The sequence below is a fragment of the Hylaeus volcanicus genome, chromosome 8, assembly GCF_026283585.1.
Source record: "Hylaeus volcanicus isolate JK05 chromosome 8, UHH_iyHylVolc1.0_haploid, whole genome shotgun sequence".
NCBI lineage: Eukaryota > Metazoa > Arthropoda > Insecta > Hymenoptera > Colletidae > Hylaeus > Hylaeus volcanicus.
The window spans coordinates 5,151,820-5,177,387 of NC_071983.1; the positions used below are offsets into that span (position 1 = coordinate 5,151,820).

At 48.5% G+C, this 25,568-nt stretch overlaps 1 protein-coding gene across 2 annotated transcripts in view; it reads right to left on the reverse strand.

The window, feature by feature from the left end:
• Window positions 1-13,857, reverse strand: part of LOC128880950 (ras-related protein Rab-37-like) — a 79,380-nt gene extending 65,523 nt beyond the window's left edge. The window contains exons 1-2 of one of the 2 annotated variants that reach the window (XM_054131546.1): window positions 11,761-13,856; window positions 3,683-3,798 (exon numbers count right to left, since the gene is read on the reverse strand). In XM_054131546.1, the coding sequence (XP_053987521.1) occupies window positions 3,683-3,745 (63 nt within the window). In that variant the 5' untranslated portion in view covers window positions 3,746-3,798; window positions 11,761-13,856. Of the gene's footprint in view, window positions 1-3,682; window positions 3,799-11,760 lie in introns of both variants that reach the window. The other variant, XM_054131555.1, reaches the window with a different exon arrangement.
• Between the last annotated feature and the right edge of the window lie 11,711 nt (window positions 13,858-25,568).

Sequence of the window (25,568 nt, forward strand, 5' to 3'; positions counted from 1 at the left end):
CACCACTCCGAGCCAACAATGCTGTCATAAATCATGCATGACTCTCGTCTTCTCCCAAGCAAACCTATCGATTCCGAGGGGACATTTGGAGCTCCTCCATAAATGGTAGCACGGTGTAAATTGTGAATTTCAAAAAGGATACATTCGATATTGTTGGTCAAAAGTTGGTCCTTTTGTCGCAATTTTTCACGTCCGTATTTTTTCACAGTTTGCTCGTTAAAACATACTTTAAAGTATCATCCGCTAATCGAAATGTAATTTTTGTACATAAATAATACAAGTAATTTCCGATATCATCATCCGCCAACGGTTTCCACCGAACCTATATTCGCAAAAACAATCTACAACGCGTATTTGGATCTCCGCTCCCTCCTACCATCGGCGATAACAGATCACCTTTCCCATCTGTTTCTATGTCGTGGGAACTGTATTGAGACCAAGATATGAAAACGGTATGGCAGGTATTTGTTGTGCTTCGAAGCGACCGTGACCTGCGAACCGAAACGAACGACAAGTTAGTTGCGCACGGTCTCTCGTTCCAATAGCATCGTTCGGTAAAAAATGATCGGGTCGTGTTGTCGACGACAGTCGGGTAACGGTTCGATAATTATCACCGAGTGCTCCCACGATTACGCGTTCTTATTAACTGAAACAGCACGCGAGTAATGCAGTTTCGAGTGCTATCCGCGACAGTGCTGATCCGGTATCAAACTCTCGTCGTTAAATTTTAGTATTATCTTATCGCGAGACGTTATCCTCCGCATGAAATTCCGTTATAGCCAGTTTTATAGACTCAGATTTAATCGTCTTCCTTTCGTTCGTTTCTGTCATTACGTGTTTCTGAGACCTTCGCGATGACGCGAAACTTCATCGCTGGTCCGTGACAGAACAGATCGTTGAATTTTCTCGTCTTACCAGTAAGTGGATTTATTTAATGCATAAATCTTTCTTTAATAAAATAAGAATTAAACGAGGATAAATTTTATTACCGTCTACGAGTGACTGCGCCGACCCTCATTTTCTCGTCGTTACAAAACGATTTTCTTTTATCCTGGTTACGGTGGCTCGCGCACAAATAACAAGAGAAGGACGTTTAATTAATATCGCCGCTAACTAGAAGAGGAAAATATTGTAGACGTTCCCTCGGTTCGGATTATATCCTCCATTAAACACCCCGCGATCCGTGAGACAAAGATTGCGAATAGAATTAATTACTGGCTTCGATTCAGCAAGCAGCAACACGAGGAACGGCATATCGTTACTAACGGCTTCATTACTCGTAAATGACACGTTGCTCCTTTAAGATCGGTACACTGCTCGCGATCGTATACCATGCGACTTTTTTTAGTCGGATGATGATACAGTCGCGCAATTAATATCTGCAATCTCATTACGTTTGCGACGAAACAGTATCCACGCGTCGTAGCGAGAAATTAAAACGAAAGCGAAACACTTACCAAAGATAATGAATTCCCCGATGCAACGGAAGAGCGTCGTCTGAACGCGATCAATCACGCCGGAACCTCGCGTCCGCCGCAATAATTTAATTAAAACGACGTTTCCGTCCTCCCCGCGCGCTTCACGCGCTATGATCCTGACCCGTTTTCCCTCGAGAATGCTAATTCGTCGCTTTACAAGGCGCACCTAATTGGTACTTCGCCTCTATAGGGATCAGTCTGATAAATTCATGGGGCACGAGTGTCGTTTGTAGTGGCTAGGGGTGGGACTATCCCTGATTCCGATGCCAGCTGACACGGGGCGGTCTGCACGATGCAGAGAAATGGAGGGCAAACCAATGCGAGTTCACGCACTTTGAAACTTCTCTCCCTTGGCTCTTTTGTATACTCGTTCCAATGAATTTTGCAATTTTTTCTAAGAGTTTCGCCATCTTTCCAGTAACAAATTATTTCCATTGGAACTTCCTTCCGTTTGTTCTTTAACACTTTGAATGGCAAGGAACGATATATCGCTGCTCGAAGCTCCGAGTGCTATAACTCGTTAAAAAAATCAATTTTGCTTTACAAAAATTACGTCAATATCTAATGCACGTAGATTTATTCGTGCAAATCTATTTATGTTTAACCTATAAAATTGACCGAAATAGACCTTTTATTGTACAAGCATCTTCGATTAAAATTATCTGCCACTTCTCGGATAAGTGTAGAAATTTCCTCTGACACTCAAAGAGTTAACGAGAAACGAACGGCACGGAGTGCGCCCAATTTAAATCATGATTTTTCAAGGAATAAACCTGAAGGACGATCCCGTTCAAGCGTCCACCGTGACAGACGTGCATCAAAAAACAAAATCCTGAAGCTCTTACAAGAGAACGTTTTGCAATAAAAAAAGTGAGCTACTCCAGAGATGTTAATCAACGTGCAGGCAGTGACATTTCCTGGCAAAGTAATTTCAACGGGAAAGGGAGAGGGGAGGGAAGTATTCAAAGCTCGCCTGTGCGTAGTTGGAAAGGACGTCGCGCGGAGTTTGAGCACAGAGAAGGAAGAGGAGCGTTCGCCAGATCTCCATCGAGCCGTGATAAATTCCCCAAGAGCCGTGGCGCGCGTAGCGGGAGAGATCCTCGATCGGGATCGATTCGAGACGATCGATGGTAAGGTCCCCACGACCTGCGTGCGTACTGTCGACTCGCGGAATACTTGCAGCACCGGTTTTCGAAGCGCGTTGCTCAACGACGGCCAGGTTCCGCGCGGCGATAAACTTGCCTCTGGTAATTGGCTTGCGAAATCATCCCTCCCCTTCGAAACGCCGCGACACTTTGAAAAATACCCGCGGGATCGTGATCGTCGGTGATCTCGCCGCCGACTGGCACAACGGATCGTTCCTGCTCTTGTGGCAGACGTGTCGTCAAAGTTTAATCATCCGGAATCCATAGTTTGACGAGCTATGGATATGACCAGGAGTTTCTTTTCAATTTTTATCGAGTAGGTGAGAAATCCTCGAAGGATTTTCGAGCGTAATACCGTAAAGCATCGCGGCCCAGACTCTGTGATTATCGCGGAAATTGCACTTATTTCTGGACGGTTCTACCAGAGTTTAAAATCTTGAAACTGATCAAAACGATGACACTCGGGGAACAATTGAATTAAGCATTTTGTTTGCCTTGAGTAATTTTGTCGCGACAAGAAATGGCACGTCTAGAATTTGCGACGAGCAGTAAACTACAAATTCTATCGTCTGCATCAAACACTTTGACGATGCTCCTATAAATAACCGCGGAATACTCCTGCAAGGCCGTGATTAATGTTCTGATCTAATATCCCGAGATTAAATAGGTCGTAATAAACTGCTCGTTGCCTCCTCCGAGTCGAACCGCATAAAAATACGAAGTAGATTTGGAAGAAGCCTCTTAAACTCCTGACGAATTGCGAATTAAAATCCACCAGCGAGCGTCATTTTTCAAACATTTTTTCCTCGCGTTTCGTTTCAATTTTTCGAGCAGTTGTAGCCCAGGTTATCAGTTACCTAATTTACGAAGCACAATTTTGAGATACCGAGCAGAACGAGAGCAAAACAAGAATTTTCTCGTAGCTTTTCAAAAACTGTTTTCATCTTCGTTCGCTGGGAGTTTTTAATTAAAAACGAATTTCACCCATCCGTGGGGTAAAATCGCGTGGTTTTCTAAGGGTCGAGGGTGAAAATACGAGCCCTTGGAGAGAGTACTTACGTTGAGAGACGCGGAGGCGGGAACAGTGACCATGACTGGGACATCACCACTGCCACCCCTCATTTTGTCCCTTTATACAGCCCACCACCCTTGTTCAGCGACGTCACATCAGATCTCTGTTAACACAGAAAGCACCGTTGCTCCGTAAACGAGAGTAAGCTTGTAAGCTTGTAATTTGATTCGGGGGAATTTGCGCGCGGTTCGACCAACGGTGTCGCACGTTGTACGCCTACAGCGTTTACCAGTGTTTAAGCGAATAATAATTCAGAACATATTCCTGTCATTTACTACCTCCCAAACTATTCTTTGTCTCCATCCGCATGCTCGAACAAGCTTCTCGTAATTGAAAAATCATATTCCCGATTATTCGCAAACTTTCATCGATGTCTGATCGTGTTACGTTACCGAAACATCGACAGGTTTTATCATTATTTCCCGTGCGACAATTTTCGCAGGCGATGAAATTTTTAACGATGTTTGCTCAACTGGTTTCCACGTCCGAGCCGAGCTTTTCCGCGAGCTAACGAACTTTTTTTTCCCTCGGAAATTCGCGACGACCGTCAGGGACGTTAGCATTGCATTAAATTTATGCGAAAGTTTAGCAGTGCCGAAGATTGTTCAACGTCCTCTGGATAAATCTGATCCGTTTACGCGAGCGTGGCTCGGGGGTGGGTGAAAACTCTTCGCGCCGGAAGCTCCGCCTAATTGCTGGATGAAACATCCCGTTCAATTTACAGCCAACGCGACTTTTAGCAATGTGCAAGCTCGCGGAAAAAATCGCGCAACTGGAAAAAATGTAAATTTCATAGCAGAAACCGTATAGGAATTTAAACATGGAGGTAGAGTATTATACGATATGTGTCGTCTAGGAAAAATCCTTTCAACCTTTCGCGTCAGCCTTTGCTCCTTTAATACTTATTAAAATCCTCTCGCGACTTAAAGAATCAACCTCTGCATCCATAATTTATCATTCCAATTCTAATATATTTCGTTATATTTCATTCCTAAAGTCTCAAAGTTTTGCTCAAGTATGGTTCGCGAATTACAGGCTGTCACTGTTCCTGTTACCATCCCCGCGTAATCGTTGAATGTGTCGTAACTTGTCGACAGCTTTGATACCGGCTGATAAATGCACTCCACCGATAGATACACGCGGCTGGGTTTGCATACAAACACCGGATACAACGTGATCTATGTGTAATACGCTTGGTAATGGTAGTTGAAAGATTTGAGACTTGTCAGCGGCTGTTGAATACGCGGCGAGTTGTTAAGAACTGTCGAGTAGGCGACGACTCGTTGACGCCAGCGTCTAGATTTGCGCGTAAGCGATTGCTTGACTTGTACGCAATGATCGGTTGCAAATTGCCGTCGAAGGCTTTGTATTCCATTGACAACCGTTTGATGTCTATCGACGTACCGGTATATAATGAACGTACGCCTAATCGATGAATATCCACCCAACCGTAAGTGGCAGACAATCGATGCATCTAAATTTCCGCGTAACCGATGGATATACCATAACTTACGCAATGAACTAGCGTGAAAGAGCTTCGCAATGAGTGGTCGAAGGGTTTGAGACTCGTTGATATCCAGTGTAGACCAACAAGTTAGATTAATTAAGATAGAAAGCACAACATATTATCAGTTAAGAAGTGTCAGATACATGACAACTTGTTAGTTACCGCGGTGGGGTTGCTTATGACTAATGGGTACCCCTTGATTTGTGTACAATGGTCACCTGCGAAAGTTGTCAAACGCTCTACGACCTGTCAGGTGGCTCGTGGCCCAGCTGTGCGGAGAATACACCTGAAAACGTGTACGTACACTCGTTCAGCTCGGTTACGAGTACTTTTACCCGATTGCACTCAGTATCATGATGTGCTTGTTGCTCCAGCGATGGGCCAACGTGTATTCACCTTTTGTCCCCGTGATTTGGAATCTCGCGCCGTGTTTCTCTTCCGCGATTGTACCTGAATCTTCGTTCCAGATGGGATCGATGGTTGTGTGGACCGTTGCCAGGCTGCTATCGCGATTTCTGTTTCTGTTTCCTTGCGGCGGAGTTGTTCCGAACGACATCGTCGCTTTTAAGCTTCGTTTTCGTGTACACGGTAATACCTCTTTACTCGTATTTGCCCCGTAAGCATGTCGCGACCGTTCCTCGGAGTACGTAGACCAGAATTCGAGGAATTCTCAGATTGAACCTCTTATAGTATCGAATTACGAGAAACCAATGGCAGCAAATGGAATCGCATAAAGTTGATGTTATTTTGGAATTTAATTTCCATCGGTAGCTCCGGGTAAATAACACACAAGGAATAAATTCTCTCGCTGGAGAATCATCCCCATCAGCGATGACAAGTTTATCCCGACTGAACGTCTCTCAAACGTACACCAAAACACGCCATGTTCATTGAATAATCCCATATACAACAGAGCGTAATACCATTTGTCCAGCACACACTGGCGGCCCATCATAAATTCTCTTTAAGGACTAATTTTGCCATATTCCTCTGTTGTCCAATTCTGCCGACTCGCAATCGCAAGTAGCCAACGCTTGCTCTGTCTCGTATCTCTGCATCCTCCTCCTCGTCGTATTCCAGCGGGCCAATATGAACCAACGACGAGGAACCCTTCGTCTCCTTTCCTCGGGCTCGCAAACGAAAGTACATACATACTCGATCCTTTATGCACTTCGAGCGAGTTCGCTCCATCCTGCTCCTCGTCGTTAACGCGGCATCTCCGTCCTTATCGCGTGAACGCTCTTCAACGAGTCTCGGTGTTCCACGCGTTCCAAGTACCCGTCTCTGTCGAGCAACCCGGTTCCATCGCGCACTCCGTCTTCGTCGAATCCGTAATAGTTCGTTTACCGTCTTCCAAGTCAACCTCTCTTCGTCGTACTCGCAGCGAATACTATCGTCTTCTCCCTTCCCTAGCAGCTTTGGTCTCTCATTCAAGCTCTAGCTGGCTCTTCCTCTCTTCAACCCAGCGGTATGTGACTATACCGCGTCGTTCCTCTTCGTCGCACGGGTAGACCGCTCCTCCTCCGACAGACTTGCGTGCACAGTTCTTTTTTCTACACCGACTGTTCCTGGGAGTATCGTATATCGCTCCTTCTTTCTAGCCTCGTCCTCGTCCACCTCTTCCCTCGCATAATTCTGTCTTGTTCGGTTTCCCGCATCGTTCGTTCTCTCTATCCTCGTTCTCGTCCACTTCTTCCCTAACATCCGTCCACTTTGGGTTCTCGTATCGTTCCTTCTTTCTATCCTCGTCCTCGTCCTCTCCCCAGGCATCGCTCCGTCTTCTTTGGGTTCCGTGGAACGACTCTGTTCCCCCCTGTATCGCCCCTCGTCGGCCCTGTTCCAAACTCGCGTCATGCACGTATTTTTTTGGTATAATAGCGCTCTCTCGCTTGGCTTAACTCCCGTTCGCGTCGGTTCTCTGATAGCGCCGCGTCTCCTCGTCCTTGTCCGGCCCGTTGGAGGGAACACCTCCTCTCCCTTTTCCTGCTCCGTCGATCCTCGTCGCTCCAGGGTGTCGTTTCGCGGCTCTGTCTTCGTTTCTCGGGCTCATCTCGCAGCTTGTTGGTTACCAGACGTCTGTCTCCGTCGCTCGTCGGGTTTCTCGCGTCGGCACGGAACGAGGAACGGGTTCCGTTGGCGGTCTCTGTTGCACGCTCCCTGCGTGGCCCACCCACCGCAATAAGTTCCACCCGCCCACGTTACCTCTCACGCACTTCTGCCGCGCGATCATCCGTTGCGAATTGGAAAGCAGGCGCGTCGGTTATCTCTTCTGTCGATCTCTCTCCGCGCGGCGATCTTTCTCCGACGCTTGTTCGCGCGCTGGACCCCTTCCCTTCCTCGCGGATGCTGTAAGAAAACGGGAGGAAGTGGACGAACTTTCCGCTGCTTGAACGAAAATCGACGTCGCTGATAAGGTCGACGCACGGTATCGACGAATGGTCTAACTCTGTCGGAAGAGGAGGAATCGATCCGCACCCCATCGATTTTGACCTGCTTCCGCGGGCCGATAGAGTAGATGTCTCTCGTGCAGAGTGGAGAGATGGAAATGTTAAACAGTCCGATAAATAGAAAAGAAGTAAGAGTAGGAGTGTTTTAATTGCTCCAAAGTATAGAAGCTCGACAGCATAGACGTTCGTGGGTCTTCAGAGGTCGTCGTTGAGATGGTCGAAGACTTTCAGCGGTAATCGTGCGCGCTTTTCTGCGAGAGGGAAGGTCGATTTGCAAGAGAGATTCCTTTGTTGTCCTTGAACTCGCCGGCCGTGTACTTCCTCGGTCGTTGTTTCCTCGACTAGCACGGTCAGTCAAGCGAATCGTACTCATGCTCGGGAGCTTTATTGTGATCCGTACGCGAACAAAGCCTCCTCTCATCGCCTGCCCGTGAACCTTGACGGACCATGACGCTGACGTTCGTCTAGCCGCGTTCCAATTAAATTAAGACCAGCTCCTGTTTCGCGTCCCGGAAGCTCCTAGACGTACGGAGCAAAGATTTCTGCTCTTCCTCGTCCTAGAAACGATCCTCGTTATTTCTTTCTTTCTCGTCGTCGACCTGCTTCGGAAACACTCCTGCCTTTCTAAAAACGCATCGACGTCGATGTTTCCAGGTCGATTAACAACCCTTATCAGCGAGAGGGAGCGAAGCTTCCCATCTTCCGTTGGCGAAATCATGGCGATGCGGTCGATAATGGTGTGCGGCCCTAATGAGAGGCTCGGCTCGATCGGGTAAAAGGCCATCGGGGTCCGTGGATCGTACGGGGTCCCGTGGCACGACCGCACGCCATAAAAGCGCTCTCTATATTTAGCCACGCTTGCCCATGTGTTCCCCACCTACGTCGACCAGCGCCAACCTCGCACGTGTTTTACGACGCCGCGTGATCTCGGCGTGTTCGCGCGCACACCCGACGATTCGTGTTCCTCGGGTCGTTCCAACCCTCTCGCGACCCTGTTCGCTCGCGGTAACCCTCGGACGTCCATGGTTCAACGCAAATGGCGATCGGAAATCAAAGATTTGCGAGATTATGAAGTAGGAGAAAATTAACTTCGCTTCCTAGAAATTTCCAGCCTCTAAACCGCTATATTCTATTATATCCAGCGAAACGATTACGCCACATCCAAGTTTTCCCATCTGTTAATTATACGATGCAACGAGCACGATCAACGGTAAACAACGACGTTAATGGCCGATCGATAATCGATGTCACTCGTTGATTCAACACTCCTGGTAATTTATAATTCCACGTGTCAGATCGCCGCGGCAGATAAAGCGACTAATAAAGATCGATCGTATCCGAAGTCGCGGTAATGCAATTTGTGTCAACGACTGAGGATCGGAGCGCATCGCTGCTACACCGCTCTGTTTACTTTCGCGGTGGAGAGCTCTTTATTATCGCCATCTGAATTACGCCGATCGACGATCGAGATCTGCTGCGCCGATCGATACGTACAACCAATCATTTGCTCGATTACGAACGGTAGCGATCGAACGATCCACGAACGCCGAAGATCACGACTCCGGTTGTCGACGCTCGAACAGTCGAACACGCATCGGTTCGGTAGCGTATTATTTTAATGCGACCCTATACGTTCCCCTACTCGAACAACATTGGGCGAATAGTCAAATGCATGGTTCCACGAGGTGCTTGTCACTCGTGCGCGTAGCCTGTTCGCGTATTCAACTGTGTTTCAATTATATTTGAGTAAGCGAGTACGTGGAGAACCCTTGAATGCATAGCTTAGCAGCATGCGTATACAACAGCAAATCATCGTCGATATGTGACGTCCAGCTTTCCAAGTATACATGGTGTTCGACGTTTCTTTCATCCCCAATACATCTATCTCGTCTTCGCCACTAGCATAGAGCTTGGAAAATCTGGCAGAGTTGCTTTTGGGACACCCTGTACAGCCGCGGGTCGTCACGATGGGACTCGGAGTTATCGCGATGGAGACGATAAAATTAACGACACCGAGGACTTACGTGCAACAACGTCCTCGCCGCGGGGTCGGATCGACTTTCGCTATTGTTGCCGAACCACCGTCACGTACACGACCCGCTGCGGTATGCGATCCCAGCTTTCTAATCCACCGATTTCGCGTCTCGATCCGATTTCCATCGACTCTCGAAGTAGGACCGATTTCCATCTCCTGTCAAAGATTCCATCGATCCTTGGTTTCGGATTTGGTTCGCGGAAACGTTTCGGACCGATCGATACCGATACAGACATTTCTGCACTCGAAGCGTAAAGATGTCGCCGCGACACAACTTTCGCTCGTATTTTTTCCAATTAGGTTCAATTCAAAGCAGGAACGAGTACGAAGAATCCGCCGGATGAATTCGACGAAGTTGCTAAATTGAAGTCACGGTAGTTTAATTAAAAAGTGGAATCACGTTGTCGAGTACCGCGCGGAAAACCGTGAACGATAGAAGCCAGAAATGCGACGAGGTTTTTTTGCGCGCGTACATCGAAAGATAAAACTGGCGCATGTCGCGTACTTGACGTTATTATTAGAACCGGCATCCGGATACGTCGTTTTACGGAGTAATGGCAAAAATGATAATATCGTTAACGATAATGGCGCGCGAACACGCGAGAGGGAAGTAATAGCGTCAATCTAGCACCGGTCTCGTCGTTTATGGCAGACAAAAAATTTAATCGCTAACGAAATCACAACGTAGTATACGAAAACAAGACCTCGAGTGGTGGGAAACTTGTTAAAAGTTTCGATTATTTTCGATTTATTTTCGAACGCTGGATCGGTTCCTCGGGACACCCTGTATATAATCGCGGCAAACGCAGCATTTAATTAATTAAAATTTCATGAAAGAGTAGTGCCAATTCTGATATCGGGACTCAGCCTTTTGCGAAACGTTAAGCGATACCTTGGCGTCGGCTGTAATTGAAAATAAGCTTAATGAAATTGTCGGTGTAGTTATGGTAAATTTCTCATCGGCGTAATTAGTCGCAGAAACCGGTATTCGTTACGATGCTGTTTCCCTCGCGCGATTATTGGCGCTTATTATAGCGTTTCTCGATATGTGCGAGGAAACTAGGTTAAAAATGCGATACGCGGACTTATGTAAACGCAAAATTGCTTCTTTGCGCGACGAACGCTGGTCAACAATTTGCTATCGTTACGACTACTCGAATACCTTAATTGTTAGGTGGACGAACGAGTCGGGTGAGTCACAGGCATCGTTGCGCGATATCGCGTAATATAAGAAGCAAAAGTGGACAAACTTTCCGCCGAATATTTCGCGAAATACGCGCCTACTCTGTCCTGCAAATGAAATTCTACATATTATTAAACGAGCAAGCGGTAAACTCGTTCATCTTTTAATCTTTCTGCGTGTGCATCGTTACGCTCGACGAGAATGCACGAGCCACGACTTTGAAACCACGGTTCGATATCGATTAAATGAAAGTGGCAAAGGTAAGCTCGACCTCCATCTTGAAATTCCGTCTTGTGCCTTATCGTTAATGTCAAGGTCAACCGAACGATAATTTATTCAAAAAGTTCGGTGTCGCGAACCCGCGCGATCAATCTTTCTATCGTCAACTTCGAAAACTGGTCGCATATCCAACCTACGAAACAAACTTAGAAATAAATCGCTATACAGAGGCGTTCGCTGTCAACTATTCGAATAATATTCCGCTTCACCGAAAGCTTCCGAGAACCCAGCATCCCTCGTCACCTCCGAAAGGGTGAGAGCTGCGTCACGAACGCCAACGACCACTGACCCACATACCGAGCCCCCCGGCATCCAGAAAAACATCAACATTCCACCATCCCCGGGCATCCATTCCCATAGGACACCGTCGACAATTTCGACCACTCGAAAACGCGCTCTCACCCCCCACTGCTATCCTGGAAAACACGTTGCAACCCTCCGGCACGCTTACGTGTGTCCACGTACCGCGGTAGAACCAACGCGCATCCCCGAATCGCTAGCTGGAAGCACGAAACCCCCATGCGCGAGGACTCGATCCTCCTCGTTCAAGTGAAAAGGTGCACGGGGTATTCCACGCACAGCTATCGTCGCGTGTCCTACGAAGAGACGCTCACCTTTGAACGCTCGCGTCGGCTCGACCCAGTTGTAGCCGAGAACGGCTGGTCCGCTTATCGATCACACGCTCCACCCACGAAAATCACGAGTGCACTGTACCAACTCTATGAGAAGCGTTTAACCATTGGGATCTGGCACTGTCCGCCTCTGCTAGCCACCGATAGTTTTGGGTCACGTGTTAGGGTCGAGGACCACCGTGTCACGATATCGTTCAGGACTCGGTTTCACCGCAGAGCCGTTGGTTCGCTTATCGATCGCGCGTTCCACCCACGAAAACCGCCCCAGTGTCTCGTGCAAACTCCATCGAAAGGATCTCTCTGAATCTGGCACTGTTCCGATGTCCCTGTTGCCCACCGGTAGAGTTCCGCGATGGGTCACGTGCCAGAGTCAACGAACACGGTGTTGATTGTCGTTGGAGGTCCGGTTGCACCCGGGAACCGTCAATCCGTCTATCGATCACGCGCTCCACCCGCGAAAACACCCCCTGTGCACCATAGAAGCTCAATCGAAAGCGTCTCTTCGAATCTTGCACCGTTTCGTCGCCTGTGCTGGCCACCAGTGGAGTTTTGCGATAGGTCGCGGGCCGGCGTCACGTGACGATGTCGAGGAACGTGTCGTCGTCAAGGGACGCAGTGTCGTCGCGGAACACGGTGTCGTCGGGCCGCGAACAGGGTGGAACGAGTCTTGGCAAGCGTCGTTGCACGGTGTCGAGCTGGGAAACTCTGTCGTTGGTCGTGGTGTGTTGCGGTTAAAGCCGTAGGCGAGGGCCGCAACCGAGAGAACGTGTGCGGAACGGAAGGAAAGGAGGACGCACGCAAGCGCAACCAGCCGTCGTCCTAACCTCCACTCGATAACATCGTCCTCGTCTCGACGTCGAATCTCTCGCTGGTGGTCGTGTTACGTCAGCAGTGTACGTGTTGCATCACTTGTGACGCGTGCGCGCACGTGGCCTTCGAGGTTTGACAAGGTGCATCGTCGTGTAGCTGCGTGCCGGTGCGTCCGACCAACGGTTGTGCGGGACGGCCAGATTGATGGGACGTTGTTGAAGCGAAAGGGAAAGGGGAGTCCTAGCGTCGAGATTGTGCACCCTATGGGGTTACTTTGTTGGGGTGTTTTGGGGTAGGTTCGGATTCTCGTGCGCGAAGCTTCGGAGTGACGAGTTATCCTCGGTGTCCCGGTGATAGCGACGGAAGCCGGATAAAACGAGGGTTGTTCGAATCGTGCGTTGTTTGATGTGATTGCGTGAGAAAATGGATGGTTGCGAGAATTCTTTAAATCGAGCGTTGCGTCGCGAAACTTGTAGCGAATGAACGAAAGAGGAAAATGTTCGGTTTGTTTTCTACGTCGAGATTTTTGCTAGGACGAGATTTGACGATACACGGGAAACGTTTGGTGAAAGGGAAACAACCTAAATATGCATCGGGGACAATCCACCCCCGGTTGAAGGAGAGTCCGCTGTATGTCGGTTGCACTTGCGCAGAATGCTTGGAGTATTTTATGAATGAAAGCGTGCGCTAACGATCGGTCAGATTGAGGATTCTGCTTCGGTGACCCGCTGTAGAATAGCAGTTCGTCGATTAACAACTGCGCAAACAGAAAGTTATACAACTTATCGATTCGCGAGGTGATGGACCTTTCGGTTCGCGTAACCGATTGCGTGAATATACTCACGATCATCCCGGATTATCGCGTAACATAAGTGACAACGAATAACGCTACATTCGACTTTAGGACATTCGGGACGTTTAGCTTGAAGAGGAGTCCGTCCGATCGTGCAGAAGAAACCGAAGTGGCGATCATAGTTGCGCGTCCAACGACCTCGAGATTCCGCTATGCGAAAACGGGTGAAAGACCACGAGAAGAATACTGGGTGACTGAAATGTCGCGCAGTCTGTATTGAAGTTACCACTGATCGGGATACGGATTGCGTGACTTTTCGATCACCCTGTGTGAACCGCATCCCTGAAGATACAAGGGTGTTATCTCTTCCGGAAATTTGTGATCTATCGCTGCGTCTACTCTAGGGTGCAAGTGTTATTACTCTAAGACAGTCGTGTCTCGGAATTTAATAAAGAAGCTTTCATTGTGAGTGTACTTTCAATTCCATTCTTCGACCTTCGATAACCACGAACAATTTCATTTCGTTTCGTTTACTTTTCCCAATAAAAAATCCACCCTTCGAAACCTGCAAACGAGATCAACGTTTCCAAACGTCGCGTCGCATGGCCAGAGCCCTCGCAATTTCTCGCGTGATTTTCCGCAAGCCCGTGGTCCGGGTGTTCGCGGCCGATAAAATCGCAACCCCTAGCGCGGACTTACCAACCCCTCGTCGCGGGATCGAAGAGGAAAAGCAACCCCTGACGTAGCGAGAAGTACGCGGAGAGAACCCGTCGTTCCAGGGGTTGGTGAATCGGAGTTGGGCATGCGCAGATCGAGGACAGCTTCCCGGAGAAGTTCGAAAGCTCGCCACGGGATGGCGACGCTTCTCGAGGAAGCGACGTTCGACCCCTGCGAGAGCCAAGGGCGAATCGGCCAATCGGGGAAGGAGAACGGCTCTGTAGTTTCTGCAATTCGGCGAGTAGACCGCCATTTTCGGCCGGCCCTCTTCGATCGCCGACTATGCCGCCGACCGATGATTAACGACAGCGGCTCCCTTCGATCCTCCAAAATCGCGCGACGATTTTCGAAGAAGGGTTGATCGAGAATCCGAGGCAGGAAGTACACGACCAAGCTATCTTTCGCCAACCAAGTATCGCTTAGCGACCATTTGCTTCCTTCTTCTAGATCATATTGAAATTGGTTAAGACTAAAGACTACCATCGTCTCACGCGTCAACGTCTGACGTTCATACCTACGCGGAAGCATGTTCGCGTTTACTACATCAAACGCTACCAGCATTAGAATGCGAAAAGACGCTATAGCGATACTTACGTCATCCGGTGTTGAAATGCTAATCGCAAGCACATGCTCGCGACGTGTACGATGGCCGTCAAAGATTGTCTCGGTAGAGCCACTGGAATCCACGATTTCGATATACGCTCCAGTGCTGACACTTGGCTCTATGCGCGAACGAATAAACAAAGTTCGACGGTTTTCGTGCCAGTCTCCCTAAATAATCGGCTATTTTAGTCTCTCAACGAGGTGTGCAGTAACTTCCGAACTGGCATGTTTCTACTATTTGAAACAGTTTGGACTGCGACAAGAATGTAGTTGAGAGCTTTCACGACCCTCCGATCGATAAATAATTTCAGTTTTAAAATAACCGATCATTCGTGATTCATTTGCCGAGAGACTTCGTGGACTCGATGTCGTTTTTTAAAGTTTTCAAATCGCGCCGGGTCTCCCGGAGCGACGTCGGTCGCGCCTTCCATCGGAAAATCAAATTACGTCAGAATTACAGGCATTATAGCACCGCGAGCGTTAAAAGCTTAACAGCTTCGTCGTAAAACCGTCTGGAACATGCAAATCTTTCATCGATTTTACATAGTCGAGTCAGCCCATGGAACCCCAACCGCGTTCGACTTAATTATACCTTGAAAGTATGATACACTCGAAGCTGGTCCGCAACACGTTAATCATCGTGTCGCGTTTGTCGCAAATTGCAAGTTGCGGCGTAAGCGCGCGCCCGAGCTGCCGCTCAGAACTTCTTCGATGTCTTTCGTCGACATTCGTCTTCGGGTACACTTCGACGAGATGAGCAAGATCGTCGAAGACAAGCGTAATCGCTGGACTTTCCGAGCCAATTAAACTCTGTATCCGTCGAGTTATATTCGCGATTTACAAGACATATGTCGTACGTCAATTTTCATTACATTCACGTTTTTATACGCCGTTGATGGTTGCGTAAACACATCTTGTTTAGTGTATGGATATTGTGTAACCCTCACGGGCTGCAGCTATGTTTGATTGTAGCTACGGTACGCGTTTGGCGAACCCGAGGTACCCTAGCTCCTTGTAGGTCCATTGGGCGAGAGTGATAATATATAAAAGAAAAACAGGTGTATGAATACGTTTCGTAAAGAAGATCAACAAAGTCTAGCCGTAGACTCTGTTAAGCCAAAATAAAAAAATCCAATGGAATCGTGTTCATTTTCTGGAAATTTCGTTAGCAATCGGAAGGAGTTATCGATAAACGTTCGAAGCGTTTTCTGAAGCGTCGTAGATTGACGCACGCTGAGAAAGACGCACCAATTACGTTGTTCCGGCGTTCGCCCGTACCAATTATGCAAATCGTTCCTCGCGGTCGACGGAGTTGCAACGCGAGACGGTCGTTTGCATACCGCGATATTCATACGCACTTGAGAAATGTAAATGCCGCGCCGAAACGGCGACCCCGGAGCAAGGAACAAAGAGGACTTTAACGGAGTCTGAATGGGAAAAAAGAGAGCAAACCGCTCGCGGAGGACGTTGGAGAAAAACGACGGGAAATTCGCAAGCGCTATGAAAGCCTGAAGAATTGCCAATTAAAGCGGAGCCTATCGATGAACTTCCGTCAGGAAAAACGGGAACGAAATTCGAGCTTCGGTTTACTGGTTGGAAGATTCATGTATCGCAAGGTCTAACCGATCTGTATCTGTTTAGTTTTCGCAGCGATTCCTGCAGAAAATCAGAGAAGACATCATCCTCGTCAAAGAACGAGGACGCGCACACTGGGTTGCAATTTTCCGTCCGAACGTTGCAATCATCGTAACTTGTGTTTGTGAAATATAGTGCGTCAACAGGAGCTTCGTTACGTTCCTTATTTTTATCTTTGCCGAAGGTCCTCCTCGCGTCCTTCCGCACCGAACAGCTCGCGATATCGCTGCGGGAAATTTCAATTTACTCCAACAGAAACGACTCGCGGCTCTGCAACTTTGATCATACTTCGCTCTCGGTTCGTCGCGTATACTTGGCAAGTGTACAGAGCCGTTGAGTCGGCGGTTAACGGAATCCCTGATAACGCGCAAATCGTCTAAAAATATCCATCGGATATACACAGCGGCGTATTTTGAATGCCGACCGCTGATGATAATGACGACGCAGCGCTGATATCGTGATTGTTTTGTCGCGGCTACGTGATCTCACGTGATTACGTGGTCGGATTAAAGCAACCGCGAAAGCTGATTCGCTAGCAGCGCTGTGGAATGCTAGGCCACGTCGCGCGCAAATTTAGACTCCGTTTGGATCGCGATAAGCGTCCCACTCGTGGAGACGAACCAGTGTTTTATCTTGTATCGTTCCGAAGACTTTCGTACCTTCGCGAGCCTGAAACCAATGCCTCTTGGATCCAATTCGGAGCAATCGGTTCTCCTCGCGCAATAGTCGCGAGACTACGACTTTGTCTTCCGTCTGACGAATCGCGTAACCTCGGAAGTTAGCCTCTTTGGCAAGATTAGCGCGAGCCGCGAATTTCCTCGAGTCGCGAATTTTTGCACGCATGCGTTCCACCATGCGTGGCACATGCGATCCTGTTTGCACGGCGGCTACCAGCGACGACGGCGTCTGCGTCGCGACAGCTGGGCGTGAACTCTTGCACGTCTGCGTCTGGCTGCCCATGGTACCAGGCCAACATGCCAGGGCAGAGGGTCTGCCAATTGCGTGCGACGAGGCGAGGAAACGGAACGGGCAACGAACGGGAACAGGAACGACATAGGAGGGCGAACGGTGGTCCGTCGTGCGAGGAAGAGAACGAGGAACGTGAGACGAGGAAGGAGGTAGGTCGCGAAAGCCAGGGGTGCCAACTGGGACGATTTAGACGATGCGGATCTCGATATATAGCGAGCACGAGCGACTCCTGCTAGTCGGAGCGAAGGGGTAGTGGCAGCCAGTCGAGGGGAAGGGACCGTTTACCAGGAGTTCGTGACACCAAACCGGTGCTGCCGCAGCGAGGAGAGAGTTACGTCGGCGTTCGTCGATGAAACGAGGAGAGGGTCGCGGTTCGAGCAAGGCGACAGAAACCCCAGGAAGTGGCAGCCAGCAACCTCGTCCCGGACGGAACGAGTCGCTTTCAGGAGGTCGTTCTGGGTCGCCGTGGGAGAGTCGGAGTTCCTAACTCAGGGGGAAGAGGTGGCCTTCCGGGTCGTGGATCGAACCGACGATATCGAGTTGCGGTCGCGTTCTTGCACTTTGTTCGATCACAGAATCGGAATCTCCGTTTCGTTCCAAGGAGAGGAGGTCTTGACTTCTTGGTAATTGTTCCGACTTTGTGGATTCCAGCAGGGGGTCGTCGGTGAGGTCTCTTCGAAGCCCGAAGATCCTTCTGCGCGAGAGTTCAACTCAAAGAGCAAATCGAAAGTACTATTCGGGAGGGAATACTTTCACAGAAAAGAGCCTCGATTCTTCCTTAACTTAGCTTTCTTCGTTGAAACGCGATTAACAAAGTATCGACAATTTGATCATCCTTCTTTAGCATTCCTCCGAAGACGGTTGTTCGCCATTTCGCCAAGGTCGATGTCTTCGCAGTCTCTTGCCTTTGTTCGGTACCTTGATTAGGCCTAGCCTCTCAATGGACGCTTCTTCGAGTGTCCTCTTTTGTTCGAGACCGCGTGAGACGGTTTTTTAGGGCACCCCTGAGGAAAGAGCGATAGAAGTTGGGTCGATGTTACGTTACGAGGGCTATACAGCGATGTTTGCTGTTTCAGGAAGGGGTTTTATGAAATTGCTCTGGCCCACTTTCCGTTGCCTTCCTTGTACGCGATGTCTCGAGGATTGGTCCTAGTTTAACACGGATAGTTAAACCTAGAGTAGTAGTAGTATCCTATTGTGGCGATTAGGAATTGAGGATTCTACCGAAACAATTCATTCCTGGATGCATTCCGAATGAATCTTGCGAAACCAAAGACGTACCTTCCAAGTCCTTCATGGATCCTCCTAAGGTCCGGAGTCTCGTGATCTCGTTGAGAAAATTGGGATCGAGAGAGGTATCCCAAGGAATCCGAAGACATTGCCCTTCCAAGTCCTCCGCAGTTCTCTCAGGATTTCAAGCACGACCAATCGATACTGGTAGCTTCTCCGATTTCGGTTAAAATTCTTCGTGTCGAGACTTCGTTTCCAAACGTCCTTACTCAATGTCACTCAAGTGGATCATCATTTCTTTCTATCCCTCTACTCGTTATGATGGGGTTTTTGCAAATTTTCTCATCCACCCTCATTTCCATCGAACAATCGTGTCCCCCAATTATATCGATACGCAGGCCCTGAAAAAAAAATTGATTTCGAGACGTTCTTCGTCAAATGTTCATCGATCCCATTCGAAATCGACCGCCAGCTCCCGCTAGCTCCTGCGCGGAGCATCCCGCTCGAAGATCCCTGTGACAAATAGAGACACCAGTTCGCCAAAAGCCTTCGATCGATTTTTCCAGCGATCGGCGGTCTCAGGAATCTCAGGTGCTACCACGCCGGTAAAAAATCCCAGCTAGACGAGGCTGAACGCGAAGCTGGCTTCATCGGACAGCGACGCGGGGTGTCAGTGACCCTGCGGTCGAGGCTGCTGCTGCTGCAGCAGGAAAACGTGGAACCGCTGCGCGAGTAGATATCGATTTGTCTGTGTTCGCTAGGAAAAAAAGTTGGCCGGCCTTCTGACGTTCGCCTCCGATATTGCCCGCAGTCCACGCTGACGTGCCATTTACTCACTTCGACGACCTGTTCCTTGCTCGTTCGTTCTACCTCCCGCCGATCCACCTCCTCGCGAGGCACCTGGACTTGTTCGCTGCTTCGTTCTTAGGTTTCTTCCCTCCAAGTTCCGTTTTGATCGATGCTTTGGGACCTTGGATCCCTGGAACGGTGAACCAACGCGACAACCAAAGTCGGCGTTCATCTGTCTCTCGGAACGTTCATTCTAGCTGACTTAACTTCTAAGTGCGGATGTCGTTAGGTGCATCGTTGTGCTCGAGGTTGACTTAATTGACTCAAGGTTAATTTCAAACAGCGACGATGAGCTATAGAGCCTTCGCTTCGTCGTTACCGTCTAGCACCATAGACCGTCTCCACTCGCCGTAACTCCGTTTGATCCCTTGTCCCATTGAGCTAAAAATAAGTTACCGCGTTTAATTGCAACGGAATGACAGCGTTATTTTAGGTTAGCGACAGCCGACAGCCGTACAGTAGGCGCTAAAATACCATCCCACAACTACCGATCCGCGAAACGCGTCGGCGAGGAAGGCGGTACTTCCCAGGATTGTGATACGCGGGGTAGGTGCGCGCTCGCACGCTTCCTGTTCCTGTAATGGTAACAGGATATATTTTCGCTTGGTGTACAATCCCCGAAGTACGCATTTATAGCTTTCTATCGAATTGTCAGAGGCATCGAACGAAGGGAAGATTTGTCTACTTTTGAAACCATGGATAGAACAGCCAGCGATTCGATAAACTTGTCTCCGATTAAAATATTAAAACTATCCGCAACATGTACTGACGATCCACCGAGGATATTCTACGTTTGGAAATGTTGATACCACCAAGTAGAAGTAGACCGGTCGAACCGTAGATGTGGCAGTTTATGTCTCTATTAATAACTAACACATCCGCTACTCTTGACATCGAGACTAAACACGTGTCACGATAACGAATGAACATAGACTCGTAACGTATATGTCTACCCTTTTGATCCAGAGTAACTAATTATGCCGGACAAGCACGCTGCTGATTAATTGCTCGCGCCGACACGTTTGACATCGATACCAGGCAACGTTTATCTCGATAACGGATGGAAGTGGACCCGTAGTGTTCGCAGTTCCATTGGCTGCGAACGGTTTACAAATCGGTGTTAGACGAGTTTATTGGATCTCTCGATGGATGAAAAGATCGAGCAAAGTGTGGTGGTTATCCCAGGTCGTAAGCTTAAACGTAGACCCTTTTGCGCGAATATTAACCCTTTGCACTCGAGGCCATTAAATATTCTGCTATTTACCAGCAACTGGAAATGCTTTCTTAGCGTTCTATTGCCACGAATGCTGAGACTAGATTGACCTTTACATCACCGACAATTATCTTATTCATGAAACTTCGAGTTCCTATAAAATTAAACCTAAAGAAACATTATTGCTGGTTAAGTTACCGCGTTAACTCTGGTGGTGACCAAGTGTCTCTTTCGTGCAAAGGGTCAATATCTCCAAAAAGATTGATAAAACTTAACGACTTCCATTGGCCATTTTGGCGGCAACCGTAGCGACCAAGGTAAGACGTTAAACGCAAAACAGTCCAAGTCCAACGACTGATGCTCCACCGAAGGTTGAATGACTAAGAACGTCTTTGACGCTTATTCTCACTTGCAAGAGTAAAGTGTATCTCCTCGTTGGTCGGTCGAGTATCCGGTGCAGGACAAATAAGCGCGACCATAAGCGTCCCGCACGGGGTACACGCGGTCAGGCCGGAGGGTCCCAGCGTGGAAAGGGTTAAAACGAATGAGAGGCGGATGGGAGCAGGCGGCACGATGGAAAAGGACGTGGAAAAAAGAGGAGTCCTCGGTGGCAGCCGGTCCAGCGAGTTTTTGACCGTCTGGCGCTAACTGTTGGCCCCCGTACCACCTTCGCAGGTACCACGGTGCCGTCCCACACGCGGTCCCACTCCAACCGCAGGTCCTTCCGACAGAGAACCCTTCCTCCATCCCGAGAACACTGGACGCCCACAACTCGCAACCTCGGCCCTCGTAATTTATGGGATACGCGCGTTTGATCGCGAGGCGAAAACAAGCGGAGCGACCCGTTTTCTGCCGACAGAGTAGCAGACCGCTATTCCCGTTTACCTATCTACGGAAGGTGGACGAGAAACGTGGACAACCGAGGAATAGTATCGTTCCGTTACACGGGTTTGTCGATGGAATTATCACTCGATAGGTGGAGAAGGAGAAGTTCTTCGAAGAGGCTCTTAAAAATGAGCACTGTCTCCCACGCCCAATTTGTCTTCAAACTCGACGAAGAGAATCGAGAAGGCTTTTCGCGCAAGCAAATGCAATGTGTAGCGAGAGTTCAAGTTGTTCGTCGACCGTGTGTGCTCGTCCTCTTCCCGAGCGAAAAAAGAGGCGATAGAAGGAGGTCGGGAAGGGTGGCGAGAAGGCGAAGCGACAGGAAGAGTCGGGGGCCGCCTTTCCTCCCATGATTCCCTCGAATTTGCATGCGAGCCGCCTTGGACCGGTCGAGATATCGATTCGCAGGTGGCTACCCGAGGGGATTGCTTACAATACGATTTATTACGGGGGACCACCTGCTCGCAGAAATCTCAATCGTGCCGACTCGATGCCGCCATAGACGGGAATGATGGAAGTGCTTCCTCCGCGCTTCCCACGGATCTTCATTAGGATCTTCTCTCCAGCGGCTGCTCGACCAGAAAACTCGTCCCGTTCGCGTAGCTTCCCGTCGACTCCTGGTGTTTCGAGTCTGACAGGCGAGCGAGAGAACGGCCAGGGGATGCTCGAGCGATCGCATATCCTCGGTCCGCGATTTAGCATCGGGGAATCGTGGTTTAGGTGAAATGGTCCCTAGAGTCTTCGATAAGCAGAAACTTTATTCCGTTCGCGGATCTTCCTTTGAGAAAGGACGATTTAACCCTTCGCACTCGAAGCATTTTTTCTGGTATCTACCAGCAACTCGAGACACTTTCTTAGCATTCTATCGCCACGAATGCTAAGCTTGGATTGACTTCGAAGATGCAGGCCGATTTGTGATCGCAAACTAATTTTAAATTTGAGAATCAAATCACCTTTACCTAACCGACAATCATTTTATTGACACTTCCTGTTCCAAAGAAACGAAATCTAACCAATGTTATATATGTGACTGAGAGTCATCTCTCGAGCGCAAATACTCCAGCGGAAGCTTTCGCGAGATCTGGGCTGTAGACCGGTGCGATATATTTGTAGGCGAGATAGAAAGAGGTTCGCGCGAAAGTAGATTCGATAGACGTCGATGGATGGACTGGAATTAAAAGTACGTTGAGTAATAGCCCGCTCTCTCGGCCCTCTCCTTCGGGTCGATTCCGCCTGGAATCGTTCCACTTGTTGATATTAGGCTCCGTGCACAGTTGAGCGCAACTTCTGCAGGCCGAAAATTAACCTACTCCTACCAGTGCCCAAAACTTCCTTTAAAGGTAACTTCGAAACGGCAATTGACCGTGTCTACTCGATCGTCAACGATCCTGGATCCTGGTAATTAATGTATTTGGAAATGAATTGCCAGTCCATGGAATAGAAATAGGATTCATTCGTGAATCCTACGTGACTGTATCTACCTACATGGTTAATAAACTTCCTTACGCGTGGCTTATTGTACTCGGATCCCGAGAACACATCTAAATATTACAATGAGGAAACTTATGGCTACCGTTCGACCGCGACAACTCTTCGGAGAGCCTTGAACCACCCAAACGGACACCTAAACGTTCGCCTCGCGCTTAAGCGCGGATTGGCTCCGCGGGACGACATTAAAAGTCGCGCGGAATGGTGAATTATTGTTACGCACGCGCGGAGACATTACTAGTCGGGCTATTAGCGGAGCACCAGCGAAAGAATGCTCGAGTAAAAATATCCTGTGACCTGTTGTGCGTGGAGCTATTTCCATCTCCCTCGTGGTCTTCGCCACTGTCATCGGATTCGTGGGAGGCGCTATCAATGAAACAGCGAGAACTAAATGTGTACTTGGAGAGTGGGCGTTTTAGAGAAGCGAAACGCGCGTCCAGATCGTCGGCAACTTCTCAGCAGGTGTTATTTAGAGCGAGAGACGGGAAATTGTGGGTGTTGCTTTTGGTTACTTACATTATCAAAGACGAAACTCGTGTTTTGCTCCCTCGGGGCGTCGCGCGATTCGTCGTACAGGGTTTTCAATGGAACGACCCCGAGTCGATGAATCGATTTTCGTTACGGAGGCATCGAACGTGGCCACGACACGGCATGCGACGCGACTCAATAATTCATTGTTCAAAGACGAGACGAACTTTCGCAAATGATACTATTATTTTTTATTTCTTTCGTTTGGCTTCTTTGCCAGCCGTTTACATAATAAAATTAACTATTTTAATTTGCGACAAGCGGTAATAGAATGTCCCTTTGGAATGGCAATAACATTCGAGATTCGTAAAAACGGTCATTTCCAGTCTCTCGCGCGACAACACAATGCGCATTCAGCGGTGGATAGTCGCGGCGCTATTACGATCGTTTCCTTGCGGAATTATGGGATTCAACTGGTCGATAAATCAGTCCCATATGCGGTACGCACGTGGGCAATGCGAAACGCACCGACGTCTATTCTTGCTGGAACGAGCGTGCGCCGACTTGTGGCTTTTCCCGTTCGATTTCCAGTGGTATCCATGCTTTTTCGAGTATGCTCTCCTGAAAATTGAAAAGAATCATAGCACCAGGAAGTCGTGCGTGTAAAATTGTCGATCGTGCTTACATTGAGTGACTAAAAATTAATTTATACTCATGTGAGCCACCTTCGCGTTTATCGCGTACTCGTATCAGTCCAACAACGACGATAATTAAACAAGTAAGCAATGCGAATAGCGACAGCTGATCGAGAGTGGCTAGTTTGCGCACAGTTTCCAAAGCGAGCGTCGGCTTATGAGAAGCACACGGACAAGGTCTTTCGCAACGAAAGGATTAGGTTCCGAGAGTTTAGCAACGTATAAATCCGTTCTGCTAGCATAACAGAAACCAGGTGAGGTTTCAATCCTCTACTCTTGAATGTTCCCTTACGGCGGTGACTGTGGCCGCCTGTCGCCCTCCATTCTAGATTAATCCTAGACTAGCCTTGTCTTTGACCAGTAAGTATCAACGTAGACCAAAGAGAACTCGTTCTCAGAGAATTCAAGTAAGAATTATAAATGATAGTTTGTAAGTTGTACAGTAAAAATAAACTAATCAAAATCTTTGTTTGCAGAGAAACAATTTTCGTTATTTAAACAAGCTTTACTCCTAATCCAAAGATGAAACATTACATATAAATATAATTTATTGGAGTTTATTTAGATTGTTTTAATTTCACATTCAATCACTTCTGTGTAAAATTGCCGGTCAACAATGTGTCGAAATAACGTTTAGTTTCTTGAGAAGAAAATCGGAAGTGTGCCTTACTTTCGACCGGAAGGATGCTCCCTCGATGGGAAATTTAGCGCGGGAAAATTTGTTCGACAGCGCGTAATCGCGTCAACGGGATGATTCCGAGTATATTTTCATCGCACGCTAATCAATGTAGCTCGCCAGCTCGTTAGATCTCGGCGAGTGTGTTCACGCTAACGCGCGAACGCTGTTAAGTCCTCGGGTGGCGCGCGCGAGCGCCGCTTAACAGGATTTAGCGGACCCTCGCGAAATAAATCTCGGTTATTTCGGTCCTGCATCGACGTTGCCCTCCTGCCTCGTCGCTCCTCTGCTTAGGGAAACTCGCATAAATTCCCTCGTTAGCGGCGGCGTGCCGTTCTCCGCTGGTTATCGGTGTCGGTGGCTTTCGGGTTAGCGCGATTTCGAATTACGATCGTTTGTATTGGAGGAGCGCCGCGGAATTTACTTTCATGGCGGTGTAACGACTGGAAAATGCTAAGCAACCGAGTAGATTTACGAATCTCGTGAACACTATTACCAGAGGGGGAGAAATTCCAACCGCAAGCTGGTTGCGTTTGGGATCAGAAACTGGTTTCGGTGTATCGGTGACTTTATCGCGGAATGAAATGGTAAATGAATTTATCTTTCGCTTTCTCTCGCTCTTCGATGCGTATAATCGATTGGAAAAAAAACGCGTGTACGCGTATCTCGCTACTTTACTCTTTCTAATTCGTCGCTGATACGTTAATAGGACTTTCTGGCATAGCGGTCTCCGAGAATTACGAACAGTTTTGTTCGATC